The sequence below is a fragment of the Saccostrea echinata genome, unplaced genomic scaffold (genome assembly GCF_033153115.1).
Source record: "Saccostrea echinata isolate AGI-Se365-2 ecotype Australia unplaced genomic scaffold, CSIRO_AGI_Sech_v1 ptg000014l, whole genome shotgun sequence".
Classification (NCBI taxonomy): Eukaryota; Metazoa; Mollusca; class Bivalvia; order Ostreida; family Ostreidae; genus Saccostrea; species Saccostrea echinata.
The window spans coordinates 2,264,708-2,284,006 of record NW_026889763.1 but is presented as its reverse complement, the minus strand read 5'-3'; the positions used below and the strand labels follow the sequence as shown (position 1 = coordinate 2,284,006).

Sequence of the window (19,299 nt, the reverse complement as noted above, 5' to 3'; positions counted from 1 at the left end):
GACAAGATATTTGACGTGTGAAGTGCATTTTTTTTCAGTAACTACCTACCAAACAAATAACTATGTAGCAAGCTATGTCCAATTCACATGTTTGTAATATTTGTGTATTTCTCTAATAACCGGAAGTACAGTAAGGTTCTCTCTTTCTCTCTTTTTCTCTATACTTACTAGATTTCCAGACAGATAATTTATGTCGATGTCATCTTCAAAGTAGCGATCCATTTTCAATTAATATTTCTTAACAGCATAGTATGAGAATAATCCATAACTTGAACAATTTCTTGGGAAAGTTTAAGCCCTTTTTTTTACCAACTACTTGTACTTAAACTACCCATGAATATTTCAAGTCCCATGGTTCATGATTTTCTTTTGACTGGTGTGTTTACACGGACAGGTTTCAACTTCCTCGTCTGTATCTTTTAGAAAGCTTATGCGTTAAAGTGTTCATGCAATTACATCGCAAATTACCAAAATACTCCAAAGCCTATTTCAAAGATCATGACACAATTAGTATATTGTATTTGAAAATCTAACCTGCGCTGTGAAGTTGAATTTAGAATGTATTACCATTTAAAATCTCTCTATCGTTCGAAGTTTTGTTGAACTTCCCAGGGATTTTCATTTGAAATGTTTATGCAATCTGTTATGGGCATAAGCCTAAATTGTTCAATCTAGAAAGAAATTTGACTCGAGCAATTCCTTTTTAGCTCACCTGAGCTGAAAGCTCAAGTTAGATTTCCTGATCACATTTTGTCATTTTGTCAATTTTTTTTAAGGACTGCCTTAGTTGTGAAAAACACTACTTCCTGCAAGTGGAATGAAGTTCTTTTCTTTAAACCAACAGGCATGCTTATGATCGAAGCTGTCTTAAGACTAAGACATCTCATAACTTACGACATATCTTAGTCTTAAATGGGGCCAGCGAAGCTATCCTATCTTAGGAAACTTCCTAATCTTAGTCCTAACTTTAAGACGACGACGAGGGTGTCCAAAGACATATCTTAGGTGTTATGGTTTTTGTATGTAAAGAACCAATACACCGATAGGCCTAAATGATAACAAGTCGAGGAGCACGTTTTGTACAGGTCTCTGTATTTAAGAACGGAAATTACAACTGGCGCCTTGCGCATACTCAAACCAAGTATATGTAAAAAATCAATATCTAAGGGGGATAACTCTCATAACAAAATTAGCCAGATAATGTAACATCTCCCCTTTTAACAAAGAAATCAAATTCACTTAATTCATGTACAATTCATCATATTACATTAAACAGAGTCATTTGAAATCATATGTGTCCAAAGCTGTAGACAATGTTCTGATTCACAATGAACATATCAACAATGTTTTTTGAACATACATATGCAATTAGTGTAGACTGATTTGGTAATTAAGATAACAACTGATTGACAATTTGATTACATAGAGGGAATAATTTTTTGTTTTACAACTCTACCAGACCTAGTTACATATGGTTTGGATTGCTCTGGAGGCTTAGGTGAGTTACCTGTATCAGGATTTTCTCCAGGATGCACATCATTACCAGAATTCAAAATTGGGGTATTGTCTGGCAAAGGCTCATGTTTGAAAACATCATACTGGGGAAGAGCAAGCTCTCCTGGCTGGGGAGCCTCATTTGTTTTAAGGAGAAATCTCCTGTTGCGCCTATACAAAGAACCAGCAGGTGTTTTGACCAAATAAGATCTGTTCCCATGTGGTTGCATTATAATGGCTGGGGACCATTTTTTATCATTCAGCTGAACCCTAACTGAATCACCAGCATTGAGAGGTCTAAGAGGATGAGCTGATCTATCATGGTAGAACTTTGATTTGTCATGACTGACTTGTAGCTTCGCCCTTATCTTATCTGTGTCATGATGAAAGGGTTTGAGACTTTCTTGAACAATAGGGATGTTAGACCTAAGTCTTCTGGACATTAATAGTTGTGATGGGGAAAGTCCTATGTCCAAAGGAGTAGTCCTGTATGTCAGAAGGGCCAAATTAATGTCTTGTTGGTCAGCCTTACACTTGGTAAGAATGCCCTTTATGGTTTGTACTGTCCTTTCAGCGAGACCGTTAGATTTAGGGTATCTTGGGCTTGAAGTGACATGCTGAAAATTCCACTCCTTAGAAAAATCAGCAAATTCATAACTTGAATATTGTGGACCATTGTCTGAAATAAATTACCATGTCTTGCAAAGACTTCTTTGCATTTCGAGATGATGGTGGAACTATGAGTATTGGTTAGTCTGAAAACTTCAAAATACCTACTGTAATAGTCAACAAATAGAACATAGTCCTTGTCATCCCAAAGAAAGAGATCTGAGGCAATTGTTTGCCAGGGGTATGAAGGAATTTCATGAGACTGCAAAGGTTCCTTAGAGTTGGAATTCCTAAATTCTAAACATACATTACACTTCAGTATTAGGTCTGTAATGTCTTTTGTAAGTCCTGGCCAGAAAACTGTCACGAGCCCTTCTCAGGGTTTTTTCAACACCAGTATGTCCCACATGTAATATTTTTAAGAGCTCATTCCTGAGGTCACGAGGAATGACAATTCTAAAACCCTTCATAATGAGCCCATTCTCTACTGACAATTCATCGCGGAAGTTCCAGTATTCCTTAATGGTGTTCGGGCAATCTCTGCGCGAATCTGGCCATCCTTCCAAAATATATTTGGTTAAGGTTTGAAACTGGGGGTCTGATTCTGTAGACAACCTAATCTGTTCTAGACGACGATCACTGACCTGAATGTTTTCATGTACCAAATGTACTTGAGCTTCAATGCCCTTGGAGAGCTCTGGCATTGTATAAGGTAAGTACTTCCTAGAAAGTGTATCTGCTACAGGGATCTGTTTCCCTGGAACATGAACAAGCTTAAGGTTGTATCTCTGTAATTGCAGAATCATGCGCTGTAAGCGGGCAGGGGCAGTAAGTATAGACTTCTGCATAATAGATACTAATGGCTTGTGGTCTGTTTGAACGCACACCTCACGCCCATATATGTAATGACGCTTACACCCAAACAGAATGGCTAACATTTCCTTTTCTATTTGTGCATAGTTAATTTCTGATGGGGTAAGTGATTTAGAGGCATAAGAAACAGGCTTGCCTTCTTGTAAGAAAGTAGCTCCAAGACCAAATTTGGAAGCGTCGACTTGCAATACAGTATCTTTGCTAGGATCAAAATAAGCCAATACTGGTCCTGGTGACCTTGTTATTATGTCCTTGACCTTAGTAAAAGACTCTTCTTGGGCTGGGCCCCAAACAAATTCAGACCTTTTTAACAATAATTGTCGCATGGGGCTAGTAATATCAGCCAAGTTTGGTGTAAATTTGGATAGGTAGTTTACCATACCCAGCACTGTTTCAAGTTCGTTACGATTTTCAGGTGGTTTCATGTCTTTAACCGCAGAGACCTTTTTAGGATCTGGCTTGATGCCATCTGCAGAAAGCAAGTGACCAAAGTATTCGACCTGCGACTGACCTACGTCGAGCTTCTCATCATTGAGCTTGATGCCCATTTCTCTTGTACAATGTAGAGCAGCTTTCAAGTTGCTATCGTGTTCAGCACGGGTCTTACCGTACACAAGAATGTCGTCGACTATAGCAACAACACCTTTAAGGTCTGCATAACAATAGTCAATATTGCGCTGAAATTCATCTTGCGAAAAGGTAACCTGAGGAAGCGATACCTACCATAGGGGGTATTGAAAGTGGTAAGGTAGCTAGAATCGTCGTCAAGCTTAATTGTCCAATAACCTGATCGTGCGTCAAGTTTGGTGAAATAACGTGCACCAGATAGCTCAGGTAAAATATCATTGAGAGTTTTAAGGGGGTAATGGGGTCGATGAATGACCTTGTTCAAATCTCTAGGGTCAAGACAGATTCGTAGAGCTCCAGATGGCTTCTCCACAACCATGGAGTTTACCCAACATGTGGGGGTATCGACCTTAGTGATGACCTGTAACTTCTCCATCCGGTCTAACTCAGTTTTTACCCTGTCACCCAAAGCTTGTGGTATTCTACGAGGGGGGTGGACAGCAGGTATAGCATCAGAATCTATATGGATAGTACATTCCCCTGGAAATAACCCTAACCCTTCAAAGATATCCTTAAACTGTGTCAAAACAGTCTCCCTGTCTAGTACACTGTCTGCGTTGGAGTCTGTTTTAGTCGAGTTTACTGTCACTGAATTAACAAATCTAACAAGTCCCATGTTCATACATGAAGAAAGTCCAAGGATAGGTGGGGCTTGCCTACCGTCAGGGTCAACAACATGAAATTGAGTGTGAAATATCTTGTCCCCAACCTTAAGAGCTACTTTACAATAACAGCGTTCTAACGGGGAACCCTGCATAACCCGACAAATCAGATGATGGACTCAATTGATCAGCAATACCCAGTTGTTTATAAGTAGAAATTGGTATCACATTAACTTGTGAGCCAGTGTCAAGCTTACATTTGACTGGTACATTATTTGGACCTAATGTGACATGTGTAAATGCTTGATTTTGTTCATACAAAACATCAAGTTTGTTAAGAGCATGAACTACACTGATACAATCAACAAACAAATCAGTAAAATTGTCATTAGAGCTGTGTAAAGGATAATCTGCTCCAGTTGGCTCACGAACTTCATGAACTTTCTTGCTACGGCAAACTTTGGCGAAATGGTTTCGTTTATTGCAAAGCTTGCAGGTTTTCCCATACGCAGGACACCTTTCCTTTTTGTTATGTTTGTATCCACAGTTTGGACAAACATGTACGGGTTTACTGGACGCATGGCTTGTGCTTGTGTCACTATACGGTCTTGGTACGGGTTGGCTGGTGCCATGTCCGGTCTTGGACGTCCTGTGGGAATCGCGATTTCCTGGCCTAGATGTAACAGCATGAACTTCCTGTGATGTGGTGCCCATTGACTTAAGCTGCTCTTGCGAGTATTCATAGTTTTGGGCGATTTGGATGGCTTTATCCAGAGTTAACTTTTCCCCTTCATTAATAAGTTTCTCACGAATCTTGGCAGAATTTGTCCCAAACACAATCCTATCTCGGATCATTTCGTCTGTATCGTTATACTGACAATCTTTAGCTAACAGATGAAGTCTGGTGACGAATTGTTCAATAGATTGTTGACCTTGAACTTCATTATAAAACTTAAATCTGCTAAACACTGGGTTAAGCTTAGGCTGAACGTATGCCTTAAAACGTTTGTAGTACGTATCTAGCTTCTTCTTTTCGTCGTTCGTCAAATTCCAAGTATTATACACATCGCGACCCTTGTCGCCTACCCAAATAAGTAAATAACTTATCTTGACAGTCTCGTCTTTCTCCTTCAAGGGACCGTCGAAGATGAGTTGCACGTGCTGTTGAAACTTTTTCCAGCTATCGACTAAATTTGTCGATGTCCAGTCTAAGCATGGCGTTGGGATGCCTGTAAGATCCATTTTTAAGAGACTTCTGACACCATGTTATGGTTTTTGTTTGTAAAGATCCAATACACCGATAGGCCTAAATGATAACAAGTCGAGGAGCACGTTTTGTACAGGTCTCTGTATTTAAGAACGGAAATAGATAGTTTTCAGTAGGCCCAATTTAGCAAGAGTTATTACCCGTTGGCCGCCATATTGGAGGCCAACATGCTCATATTCCTTCATTATTCAACCAACTTTAACTTTTTATACTGGCCATTGTGGGGTAAGAAGCATTGTTTTTCTGAAAAATATACATTTGTTAAAGCCTCCTTTATTTCATAATTTTTATCCTCTAAAGATTTTCCCCCAAATATTTCTGCTACATCCTCTTAAAATTGGTAAGACAAAGAGGAAAAATTACCAGGTTGACCACCAAGATGGCGGCCAAGGGAAATAACTTGGAGAGAAAATATGTCATATAAAAACTATCTATTACAACTTGCGCCTTGCGCATACTCAAACCAAGTATATGTAAAAAATCAATATCTAAGGGGGATAACTCTCATAACAAAATTAGCCAGATAATGTAACATTAGGTGATTTTAGAAGCGCTGCTTCCAGGAAAACAACAAGAAATTATTGAAAGCACATTGTTTATGTAATTAATCCAATAATTTTTGTAAAATATTAATTTCTTTTATGAGTTAAAACAATTTACTATTATGCCGTGTCACTGTATATCATATGTAAGCATGTACCTAAATAAAGGGAAATAGATGAAGTAATAAATGAAAATCCATTCATTAATTGATGTAGTAATCATGTATTGTAGCAAGTTAAAACGTTCTGAAGTAGTTTTATTTAAAATCTTTTGAAATATGTAAACGTACCAGTTATTAATTTGCTCTCTCTCTCTCTCTCTCTCTCTCTCTCTCTCTCTCTCTCTCTCTCCACTGACCTATTCACTGAAAATCTGTATTTCCTTTGATAGTCTTTTTTTGGATTGTTTTTATAATCGGTTACGACAATAGAGAAAGTATCACTTTGTTAGTAGTTATATCTTTATTAAAATGTGTGAAACTTACTAATTCACATATCATATGCAGATCCATGCATTTCTTCAAGGGGGGAGGGGTGCCACACACTCAAAAAAAAATTCAGACTCAGATATTTTTGGACAATCCAGGGGAAAAACACCAACTTCTCCAAACCTGATAACCTTTTCTTGTTTGTGGGGGAGGGTGTGTGAGCTGGTGGGGGTTAAGTTGCTTGTCTTTACAAATACACAGGACATGTTCATGTATAAAACTTTCCTTGCCATCTTTACCAGGGGTCCATGTTTTGTAGGGGGTTAGTTTACTATATACTTTATACTTTTAATAACTCAAAAAAAAAATCAAAGGGGACCGAGCCCAATGACTCTCCTAACCACCCACCCAACCCTTACATCCACACATGCATATGATGGTATATTAACATAGGAACAACATATGATGTTTGTTTTGCAAATATTAAAAAAGAAAAAAAAAGAGAGAACTGCTTGGAATGGAATTTACGACATCTTAACTTAAGATATTCCAAAGATACTTCCGTTTTACACAACAAGACGTATCTTAGGATAGTCTTAAGATATGTCCTAAGTAATATCCTAAGACATGTCTTAAGACACATATCTTAAGAAATTTTCATAAGCATGCCTGCATGTTCCACCTACAATTATATTTCTTTCAACTTACAATAATGTAGTTAGAGGGATACTGATTTTTTATGCTGCTTGTGAGTCAACACGAGAAACTTTTATTTACGATATAAGAAAATACCATATAAATTTTAAAAAAATTTAAATTGCTATGATTGGACAATATTTGATGATACATTTTAACCCAAAACATTTCAAATTTCTAAATCTTTTAGTTGGGCATCTTTATGATCAGTGTCTGTCTAATTAGTTTTCAAAGTACGTGTACTTGTATTTAAGCACATTTACCAGATGTCCTCTTAAAGATTAAACAGTGCTTCCTTGAATAAAATAAGTTTATTTTTAATGTACATGTAATTGTATTGAATGTAGCATTGAACAAATGATGCAAATCTATCAAAATAAAATTACGTTTTTTTTTTTAATTCAAGGCTGAGGATTTTCAACTATCGTGACAATTAAATTTGAAAGAAAATAAAATCAGGTAGGTAAATTCAAACGTAAGGTATTCATTTTTAATTAAAATATATTTAATTAAGATATATTTGAAATAAACTATCCAGTATAAATTTTTTTAACCTTGTTCCTCTCAATTTCAATATTGGAGGTTTTAGCTGCCTAAATACTAGAAGTTAAAAGCAACAGCTCTCAAAAATGTTACTGTCATTTTGATTTATCTTTATGTCCTTATTCTTAATTTTAACGACAATGCAGCGACAATGTATGTGAAGATCGAAACCGTTTCATAAATAGGGGTATGATCATCTACAAACATAAGTAACGAAAATACATTCAAAATACAACAGCACACCCAGGAGAGTTAATGATTCCTTAACACAACTTTATATTACAACCGTTTCCAACGATAATGTACAGTCCAGGCTTTTTGACATCTTAGACAAATGCATTTTTTTTTAAAAAGGAACTCCTTAATTTACGTATCTTGTCAATGGTCATCTGCAAATAATTTTATCAAAACATTCTGATTGTACAAACAAGTACTCTAGGGTTAATATTAAAAAGATGAGTTTCTGATAATATGTAGTTTTTAGAAATCAAGTCTTCCAACAATTCCCATGTGTACTAATTGCGTCACGTTATCAGCAGACCAATTTTACATATGAAGCAGAACTTAAAAACTTCTACATGAAAAGAAAAGGTCTCTTGCTATGGCCTTAAATTCGACATTTTGATCTATCTACGACGTTATATAAATAAATAAGATTAATTTTCATTCTTACGTTGATTCTGTATTACCCTAGAACTCGAAATAAAAGGACACCACGGAATCTAACACACCTGTTTCATATTTGAATATTTTACTAGAGAAAGACGTTAATGGCAAACTAACGACAAACCTTAATGATAAACATATGACGTCAACTTTTCTATCGTCAACTTCATTTATGTAGCAATACACCATTATCACCTGCATGGGGACTTTTTATCTCCAAGTATCTCCAAGTTGATTCAATACGCAAGAGCAATATTTAAAACGAAGGAAGCTATTGACAAATAGTTGATGACTGAAGGATATCAACAGTTTTCTTTTAAGTCAACATTTCACAAATTTTATACGATGACCTTGTAAGCAAATAAAGTCTATCTTTGAGTCGAATGTTGACTGACGTTTTCATACACATTGTTAGGCCAATATTATCACACTGAATTGTCTACGGATTTTCCGTTTGCCAGATCATGAGCATACGGAGGGTATGACAAGTCAACAGAGAATGCTTGCTCCTCCATGTACCTGATCCCACCTCTAATGTCTTTACAGTTCATTGGTTGCTCTATTCCCAATCTGTATTATTCCAGTTGATTTTTGAGCTTGATTACTGTTCGTTATCTTCATATTTCATTTTTGCATTTAATTTTTTTATCGTCAAACTCTTTTCTCAAATTCCCAAATATGATTTTTCCCTTCAGTTTTTTTTTAAATAATGATTAGTTTCGGTGATAAACAATTGAATAAATATAGAAGTTATACTGAAAGTATTTTTATTCAATAAGATCAAAGGAGATATTCTATTTTGCATTCTTTTTGTTTAAAATAAACTTTTTTTCGTTATCTTTTTTTTTAATTTCTAAAAAAGGTCCTTTTTTCTCCTGCTATCTTAGTTGTTCAATGTTCCGGAGGGACACAGATACTAAATACTTTGTAAAAGATTGATTGATTGATTGTATGGTGAAAGGCTTCAAATTTAGACCTTTACTCGACACTTAGGGCCATTGAGCAGTGAGGGGTCTTTATCGTGCCAACGCCTGCCGTGACACGGGGCTTCGGTTTTTAAGGTCTTATCAGAAGGACCCGCAACTTTCACTTCAAAGTGCCGAGCGCTTGGCGAAGGAACAGTTGCTACCTATTTTTTATTGACTTGGGTCAGTCGCGGCCAGGGTTCTAACCCACGACCTCCCGATCACTGAGCGAGCGCTCTACATGTAAAAGATGTTTCTAATTTTAATTGTTTTCAACATTTAAATATATATTTTTTCTGTATCTTCATTTTCCTTCAACAGTCTTTTCTATGGCCATTTTTTTTCTCTTTCTCTTATCTTGCTCTTTTTCATGAGCGGACAGTCGTGGCGTCAAAAATTAAAAATAATAGTAAGGACTACTTTAATTGTGCATTTTTCTTTATTTTCAATCTTTATTCGAATATAGAGAATTCTTCATTTTCATTTTATTTTATGTTTTTAATCTAATTTTCTATTTGATTGACTTTTTGACAGTCATGTTTTTTTTTAAACTTTTACTTAGCTTGCACATAGGTGAGAATAGCAAGTCGCTATAAACAAAATTCTCATTGTAGAAAAGACAGGACATCGATCAGGACATACAAACATACATCAACATACATCAACAGAGCAGATGAAAGTGGGTAACATTCAAGATGAGAATTCAAACTTTTTACAGAGGAAATATGAGGAAAGTTTTTGATGAACGTGACGAAGATGTTTCTGCCTATAAATAGGAATAAATAGGAATAACAGTAATAAATTATCATTGCTGGTCATGCTGAGTTTGTGATTGATTGTGATTATTGGAATCCTTTTTCTGTTTTTTATCCAAAAAAAAATGTTCCATGTTTTTGTTTTATATTTTTTGAATAATATTATTATTTCAATTTGCTGCAAGTATTTTCCAAATCCAAAATTTTTGTTAATTATTGGCCACATGGGACAAGACATTTCGCTTGTAGAACAAAATAATGAGCTTTTATACTAATAATGGGACATTCCTAAATATACTGGATTAAAGAAACAAAAAAAATAATAATTATGGCAATTAAATGTTTCTGTTGTTGATACAGTCTGATTTAAATACTTCTAGGATGCCATATCGTTGTGTACGCGCAAAATGTTGTAATTTCATTGGAAATAACCGCACAAAAAAATAATAAAACGAACTCCGAGTCCGATGTCAATAACTTCTTATTTGTAAATTAACTATTAAGCAAAGAAATGAGCAATGATTTGTATAATTGAACTTTATTAATATGATTTGTATTCTTATAACGAAAGAAATGTTATGTTTCATTTTTTTTCTGAATTGGTACAACATTATTTGTTTTTCTAAGTAAAGCGCGCTAATTTGGATTATGGTTTGGCCATTGTGACGTTATTGGTATCCGACGTTTCTATGTCATCATAACTTTTGTAAATAAAAGCCAGCTGTTTTGTATATAAAAGTTCAGTTGGCAGTGGGGGGCGACTCGGTATACTTCGGGTATATGACAGTGGCATGTATTAACAGTAAGTATAAGTATACTAAACCATTAGTGAAATTCATTTACTACCAAGTGAATAGGGTCGCCCTGGACTGACCATTGGTTCGTCACTCTTTTATTAACCAAATAACGTTGTACTAACCAAGTTACTATTGTGTTTATAACTGGACCTTTTGATCTTCTGATTAAATGTCATAAACTTTACACAGTGTTATTCATAATAATTCTGGTGCAGATATTATTTAGAGTAAACCAAACATTGTTCATTTCGTCAATTATTTAGTGGACCAAAAATTGCAATTGGTCGTTATTCCGACTTTATATAAATTGTGGACAACCATTTCAACCTTGACCAGTGACCAGTACAGACCCTGAAACGTGCTACTACCCCAAAAAGCGTGTGACTTTCGTGCGCTTTTCGTTTCGTGCAAACCGTGCAGCGTTTCGTGCAAACCGTGTAGCGTTTCGTGTAAACCGTGCAGCGTTTCATGTAAGCTCCAAAGCGTTTCGTGCAAACCGTGTAGCGAGCGTGCGAGAAGCGTGAGAGAAACGTGCGACTTTCGTGTAAGAACCGTGTGAGAAACGTGTAGGATTCATTCGGAAGTCATTTTATTTTAAATATGGCTACTGATGGATCAACATGTCATTCTGTATTGTTTGTAACTATTATTGTTCGGATATATCTTACCGGTGGTATTTTAAGAGTAAAAAAAAAAATACGGAAACAACAAAATAAAATTACTCGGTTATGTATTACAAGTTTGTTTTATTTTCTTTCTTTTTTTTTATTTAAATAAAGATGGACAGAAAATGTGTTCAAAGTAATTAATTATATGCACATTAAGGTATTTGATTCAATACATTTTTTTTAAACGGAGCAATATTGAACATTTTTTAAAGAAAATTCCTCAGGAATTTGGTCTTGTCCTTTTCATTCATTTATTTCAACATCTTTACCATTTTACAAATATGGTATATAAAGATTACAAGAACATATGGGTGATTAATACAAAATAATAGATAAATAAAGCAGGCGTGAAAAAGAAAATACAAAATTTAGTGCGTTGCTATAAATGTGAAGTATGGGTATTCTGGAGGCCGGGGAGCACAGTTAATTTATTTTATTTATAAAAGAACATAATTTTCTTATATTACAAGATTGTGATACAAATAATTTTGAAACGGTTAGTCATTTATAGTCTTTTTATGCAGAAAATTGGTTAATTAATAATTGTCATATAAATGAATTATAATTCATATGCATCGGCAAAATATTTCTGGAGGGGGGAGGGGGTGTTCAAATGAAAACACAAACTTTGAGTTTTTGTTGTAAATAAGTGTTTTATAGATTATTTTCTTATAAAAGAAAATTACTGCTTTTTTCGGGGTGCGCCCGAAGCACCCCTTAAAAATATATTGTAATTTTCTTTACACTTCCAACACTTCTTACGACTGTGATCAAGGTCATTTACAACAACGATCACGGGCTCCGCGTGCCGGTGTACATGTACCGGGAACTGAAAACTTGTTCTGCTATTATCTCTTGTCTCTTGAAAACATCCGACAATAACGACTGAATTTTAATTTTTGAAACTAAATGTTTTTTTTAATAAGTATGTTATGGGTTCAAATAAATACCCGTGGATTTTATTTCTTAAATTTATCCGATTGTCTGTAAACAGTGAATTAATTTGCCAGACTGGTGTATTCGTGAATAAAAAAAATATGAAGAAATGAATTATAAATAATTATATATTAGTTGTTTTATTAATCACACAGTTCTAGAGCATAATTTTTAGTTGTTTAGGACACAGGACATGTATACATGTATATTGAATGTTTTGCTAAGAGCCGCGACTATTGATTACATTTTTTTTTGTCTAGAAGGGGTTTCAAAATCAAGGATTTTACACTTTGGTGGTGGGTACCGGGATATATTATTTGATAAACACAATGCCTCAAAAGAGATCTAAAGAATTACAATACCTATCTCCCCGATTTCTCTACCATATAAATTTTAATAATAAATTAAAGTTTAATTCTGTGATGAACGATATATTTACCATTCTGAATAAAGTGCATTTATTGAATTACATGTATCTGGTCCGGCTGGAGATATATGAATATCTTTTTTTTTTTAGAACGGGCACTTGTTTCTATAATAATTTTTTCCCAATGGTATACTTACTGAAACACTCAGATGTATTCTTGAGCCAGCCCTCAGCTGTTCAACATGTGTGATCCACTATACTGGAGAGCTTTATCAACACATCGAATGTGTATTATGTGAAGATAAGTGTTTTATTTCTGAAGTACACGATATTTTATTCAGTAGATTGTCATTTTGCTTTTTAATTTCTAATTCTGTAGACCAATTGTTACACGCGTCACTGTCACCATACCAGTCTTTGACATTACAGTATCACACCGCTGATTTTCTTGTTCATGCAGCCTTCTTGATTGTAAACAATACTACAAATTGCAATCATAAAGGTGTATACTATATGGACAGAATGTTTTGCAACATGTTGAAAATGTCATCAAGGATAGGAACTATTTCACATTCATTGTATTTAGCTTTGTATTTGTATGGAACGGGGAAATATAAGAAAGCACTATATATCACTAATTTGACAAAATAAAGACTATCAAAGCCCTTTACTTTGTATAAAGATAATCAAGCAGACAGACGTAGATACCAGAAATATTTTAGTGGTTTATCTAGAAAAATGAAAGGTGCCTGGTTAGTTGACATTCAGCTTTATACTGATATAAACTACATTGAAGAATTAACATTAGAACAAGAAGATTTAAAATTAAGGGGTGGTGATGCTGCAGGTGTTCCAGTATTTGTGTTAGTGGAAATGATGTCCGTGTTATTGAACTACCGATTAGGCAACAGATTCCAGTGTCTGCAGTCGCTTAAGGACCTTCATATTCTACTCCTTTATGATGATGGAACATTTGTACCATTAGGAATCGGAGGCGAAGCGCGGCATTTACTTGGAATCTGTCAACAAGTTGTGGGGGATTTACATGGGGCATTGAACTTTTTTCAAGAATCACTACGTGAGGGATCATCCTTACAGAAAGCTGCAAAAACTAGAATACACAATATAAAGCATCGATTGATTAGAAATATGCATGTATAATGTGAATTATTGCAAAAAACTATAGATAATATACAGCATCGATTGATTAGAATGTACATGTATAATGTGAGTTCTAGTAACAAAAAAATTATTTTAGCTTTATATCTTTTAAGGAATTTACAATGCACAAAGAAGTTGAGTACATGAATTTGTAAAATATAATGCATAAATAAAAAATAGAATGTACTGATAAACACGTCAAGATGACAAAGAGTTATATGTAAAATAATAATTATTTGTATAGCCTAGTTTGTCTTGATGGACATGCAAATATTTTTACCACTAAATATCTTTTCTATTTCAAGGACTTGATAAAAGTTTTCATCACTACTGTTAAGATGTGACTGTTTGTCATCCACAAAGCCAAATATAACCTGATAAATCTGAATTGTTAAGATTCTTTTAAAATTGTTATTTACGGAATGTTTTTAAGTTTTGTGTGAGTTATTGGTGTGTAAATCACACAAACTTGTGACGAAGGCATATGTCATGAAGCGCTCTAGCGCTTCATAAAAATATGCATACGTGCAAGTCCGTGTGATTTACACATCAAAAATTCACACTAAACTTATAAATATTCCTTATATTTACATTTTACATGTTCAAAAGCACCAAAAAATATACTCAGTGTTTGAATTATTCGCTGCCCTATATCGTTACATTTTTATTAACGTCCCTGTAGCTCATTGTGACGTCACTTTAGCGCGAGTTTCTCCGTGCATATTTCTACGCGTGAGTATACACGAAAATGGCATTCAAATCAATTTTACAATTGGCTTAGTAGAAAAACACAGCAATTGTAAATATTTTAAAGTAATTCAATCTTTTGATTAATATCGTAATACTCCGTTTATTCAATGTATTAGAATTTTAGAATTAATATTAATTTGGAAGTTTTATGAAATTTGGATATTTTTTTATCCTCGTGTATTCTTACATTGAATTGTTGTAAATGAACATAACGTTATATCTTCTAAGGATAAGATCTGATATATTAACTAAAATTCAAAAATATTTTTTTATATACAATTAAATATTGTCATAGTTTATATACTTGAAGAAAATATACCTTAACAAAAAAGAAAGATTTCTCTTTATTTATTTCTAAAAATATATATATAGAAATTCAGCAATTGACACTAGTCTTGGACTAATAGAAATAAATCAGAAAATGTACGTCTTTTTCTTTACTCTTTTCATCAAGTTGAAAGAACAGCCATATGTTTTTGTTTTCTTTTCAAAAAATCAAGTCGGAGAATTTCTATAATTTAAAGGAATCAAAATTTGATGATTTTCTTGTAAAGTTTTGCTTTTTATTTTTACTATTATTATTTATTTATTTCTTTATCTATTTATTTAAGGTCTTCCCTCTTCACAGAAGACCTTATAGTGATTCTACTTTTATGGTCGATACAATCACCTTGTGAGCAAATACAACCTATCACTGAGTCAAATGCTGACTGGCGTTTTTTTTATACTACGTGTCAGGCCATTATTTACAAACTGAATTGTCTACGGATTTATCCGTTAATTTTTTGGTTCCAATCAGGACAATGCAAGGAGCACGCGGCTGGTGTGACCGGTCGGCAGCGGATGTTCACTCCTTCATGGCTCTTGATCCCATCTCTAATTTTTTGGAGGTCCGAGTTTCCTCTGCTCCAAATGTGTATTGTTTTAATGGACTTTTGTCAGAGATTGAATACTCTTCGTTATCGTCATATTACATAGTTAATGTATGTCAGAAATGAAAAGTTAGAGAGATTACACAATGGTAGTACATACTTGTAAGTAAAAGCTTTTTAAGAAGCTTGCCTGACTAAAGAAAACAATATTTAAAATAAGTTTTACGTGTCAAATCGGGCTAATCTCATATATAGAAAATGACAAAAATAGGAAAACCTTTTTTTTTGAAAGATTGTTTAATGAAGTCGATAGAAATATTTTTGTTATAGATGCATATTACTGAACATAAATGGTATCAGTTTCCTTTACTGTCATACGGCGAGACATGTTTTGTTGCAAAACCTTCCAGTCTTTTCATGAATGTATAACTAATCGGAATAGTCCACTTTTAGTAAAACAGGAAAATAAAATATGGAGGAAAACTTAGCGAATTCATTGCTTTAGTGTTATTTGCCATATACGATATAGTATATGTACAATGTGATAAATATACATTCTAAAACTCTTAAATAAGTCTTAGAGAACATACCTATTAAATATCATTGAAGTCAACACACCCATTCGATAGAACATTCATTCCAAAGAATGACCTTTGGCGCAAAATAATCGTATCCCGCCTTTTGTAGTAGACAAATGGACTAATGCAGTAATATAGTATGTAATATAATATGTCTGTATTTAGAATTGCATGGAATATAAAGTTGAATGCATAAAGAATAAAGGAAGTAAATATATCAATAGTTTTCATCAGTAGCAGATTATTTCTTCTGCTAATAGTTATTGTTAAAACTAATGTAACAAATTCCGTTGTGAATCTGCTTGCACAAAATTTGGCTGGCTAGCTTTCTTCCCATAATTCCGCACTATTAAAAAAAAACTTTTACCCTGACGGCGCCTGAGGCTCAAAACGTCAGACAATGAGTGAAAACATCGATGGTGGGTGGTGCATCACATAGGTGTAGTGGTTTTCATATTAGATTTTCACGCAGGCGATCTGAGTATAATCCCGACTTTGTCCTTTCTTTTTTTTTCATTTTTTAGCTTAAATTTATACCTGTTCAACTTTATAAATTGGCGTTTTTTTCTCTGTGTGAATTCTGCCCTATTTTTATTTTTTTAACTAAAAAAACCTTTGAAATCCTAGTATTTTTTAGATCCATTTTACATTTTTACGTGAAGTAAAGAGCACATAGAAATATAATTTTACATGCAAAGAAAATCACATATAAGGATAGTTATTCGGACGGAAGACCTCTCGTTGCTCGCAAATAGTATCTAGTTATTTTTTTATTTTTGCACCTACTTGCAGGTATTTGAAATGTCTGTACACGTCTATCTTTTTTTCTTTATTTTCGTATATGTATATTTCTTGTTTCATTATTTTTTGAATATCTTACTTTATTAGAAAAATGAAAGTTGTCTGGATAGTAGAAATTAAGCTATATAATTATATATACTACAAAAAGAACCATCGGGTATTGCCCTAACAAATCATTTAAATGATTTTTTTTTTCATTTATATGGTATTCTTTGATGCCGTAATTTGTTTGTTTGTATGTTGTTTAACGTCCCTCTCGAGAATTTTTCACTCACATGGAGACGCCACCACTTGCCGGTGGAGAGCTGCAAATTTTGTCCTATACTCGGCACTTACGGCCATTGAGCAGTGAGGGATCTTTTTCGTGCCAGCACCTACTGCGATACGGGACCTCGGTTTATACGGTCTCATCCGAAGGACCGGTCTCCACGTCCCACAGTGGGATTCGAACCCGCGATTCCTTACTTCGCGACTCTAGAGCAGACGCTCTAACCATTGCGCCGTAATAAAAGTGGGGATTTAAAGACTTTATTTTGATGTAAAATGAATTTTTGGACATTATGTCTGCACAAAATATTTATTAAAATACATCCATGGGATTGCTGATTCATCACAACATGTAACAAATTCAATCAAAATTTAGTTTTTCTCATTCGCATTTCAAACTGAGAGGACATTTTGTCAATTCGCTTTTTCTGTCTGAATTTTATCCATGATCTGGTTTATCATGAACATGCTATCCATAGTCTAAAATTTTCTATTTGTGTTTTTTAAAAAAAGATTTTGCCTTGAAAGAGGATATCTTTTTGTTAATTTTGCCCGAATATTGGGTATTATTTGCTTTTGTTTATTGTTATAAATTGTTTAAAAATAAAAAAAATCATTTCATTCCCCTCTCCTCTCTCTTTCTCTCTCTCTCTCTCTCTCTCTCTCTCTCTCTCTCTCTCTCTGAGAATACATTCAAGAAAAAAAATAACGTTTTAATGGCTTATTATACTTATTGTTTAAGGTTTTAATAGAAAAAAAAAACAACTCTTTTTTTACTCCTCAACAACAAATTAACAGCAGTGAAGGAGAAACTAAAGAGATGCTTGAGTTTCTGATAATATCTTGTTGATTTTGGAAATAAAGTCTCCCAACAATCTGCCCATGTACTTATTGCGTCTCGGTTTCAGCAGACAAATTTTTTTTATTCATATGAAGCAGAATTTATTCAAAAACTTCTACATGAAAAGAAAAAGTCAATGTTTCGCAAATTTTATACAACGACCTTGTAAGAAAATGCAGTCTATCGTTAAGTCGGATGATGACTGACGTTTTCATACACATTGTTAGGCCAATATTATCACACTGAATTGTCTACGGATTTTCCGTTTGCCCGATCATGACAAGGATCACACAGCAGGTGTGACAGGACGACAGGGGATGCTTACACCTTCCTGCGCCTAATCCAACCTCTAATGTCTTTACAGTTCATTGGTTGCTCTATTCCCAATCTGTATTATTCCAGTTGAGTTTTGAGCTTGATTACTGTTCGTTACCTTCATATTTCATTTTTGTTTTTATATATACTGAAAATTTTGAAATCAATAAGATCAGAAGAAATATTCTATTTTGCATTTTTTTTTGTGTGTGTGTGTGTGTGTGTGTTAAAAAAAGTTGGGTTTTTTGTTATCTTAAATTTAATTTCTTTAAAAAGCTTTTTTTTCCTCCTGCTATCTTGGTTTTCCAATGTTCCGGACGGACGCAGAAAATAAACATGTTGTAAAAGATGTTTCTAATTTAAGATTTTTTCTTCCGTTAAAATATATTTTTATTGCGTATCCTCATTTTCTTCAACTGTCTTCTCTCCGGCCATTTTTTTCTCTTATCTTGATTTTTACATGAGCGGACAGGAGTCAAAATTTTAAAATACATGTATTGATAAGGATTTTTTTTCTAATTATGCATTTTTCTTTATTTTCAACATATATTCGAATATAAAGAATTCTTTTTCTTTTATTTTTTTTATTCTAATTTTCCATTTGATTGACTTTTTTTCTGACAGTCATGTTCTTTTTTATTTTACTTAGCCTGCGCAAAGGTGAGAATCACAATTCATTCAAACACTTCAAGCAAGTTTGAGCAGATAAACACTTAATTGTGAAGGCCAAGAACAAAATATAGGTCTGGGGCAACCCTTGTACTATTTATCACATTGAGTATTCATAGATGCTTCCATCTACCAGTTTGTTTTAGATACTTTAGAAGAAGGATTAACTTTAACCCTTAGCTAAATGATTACTAAAGCTGACGTAATGAA

The 19,299-nt window shown here is 34.0% G+C and overlaps 1 protein-coding gene across 1 annotated transcript; it reads right to left on the bottom strand.

Moving 5' to 3' along the window:
- Positions 1–4,325: 4,325 nt before the first annotated feature.
- On the bottom strand, positions 4,326–5,447 carry LOC133186984 (uncharacterized). The gene has a single exon (XM_061322362.1). It carries the CDS (start codon positions 5,445–5,447, stop codon positions 4,326–4,328), a length of 1,122 nt encoding a protein of 373 aa, XP_061178346.1.
- Positions 5,448–19,299: the final 13,852 nt, after the last annotated feature.

Bases quoted from the DNA above. Each gene is read 5' to 3' on its own strand.
- LOC133186984 (XM_061322362.1), bottom strand. From the start codon at position 5,447: ATGGATCTTACAGGCATCCCAACGCCATGCTTAGACTGGACATCGACA.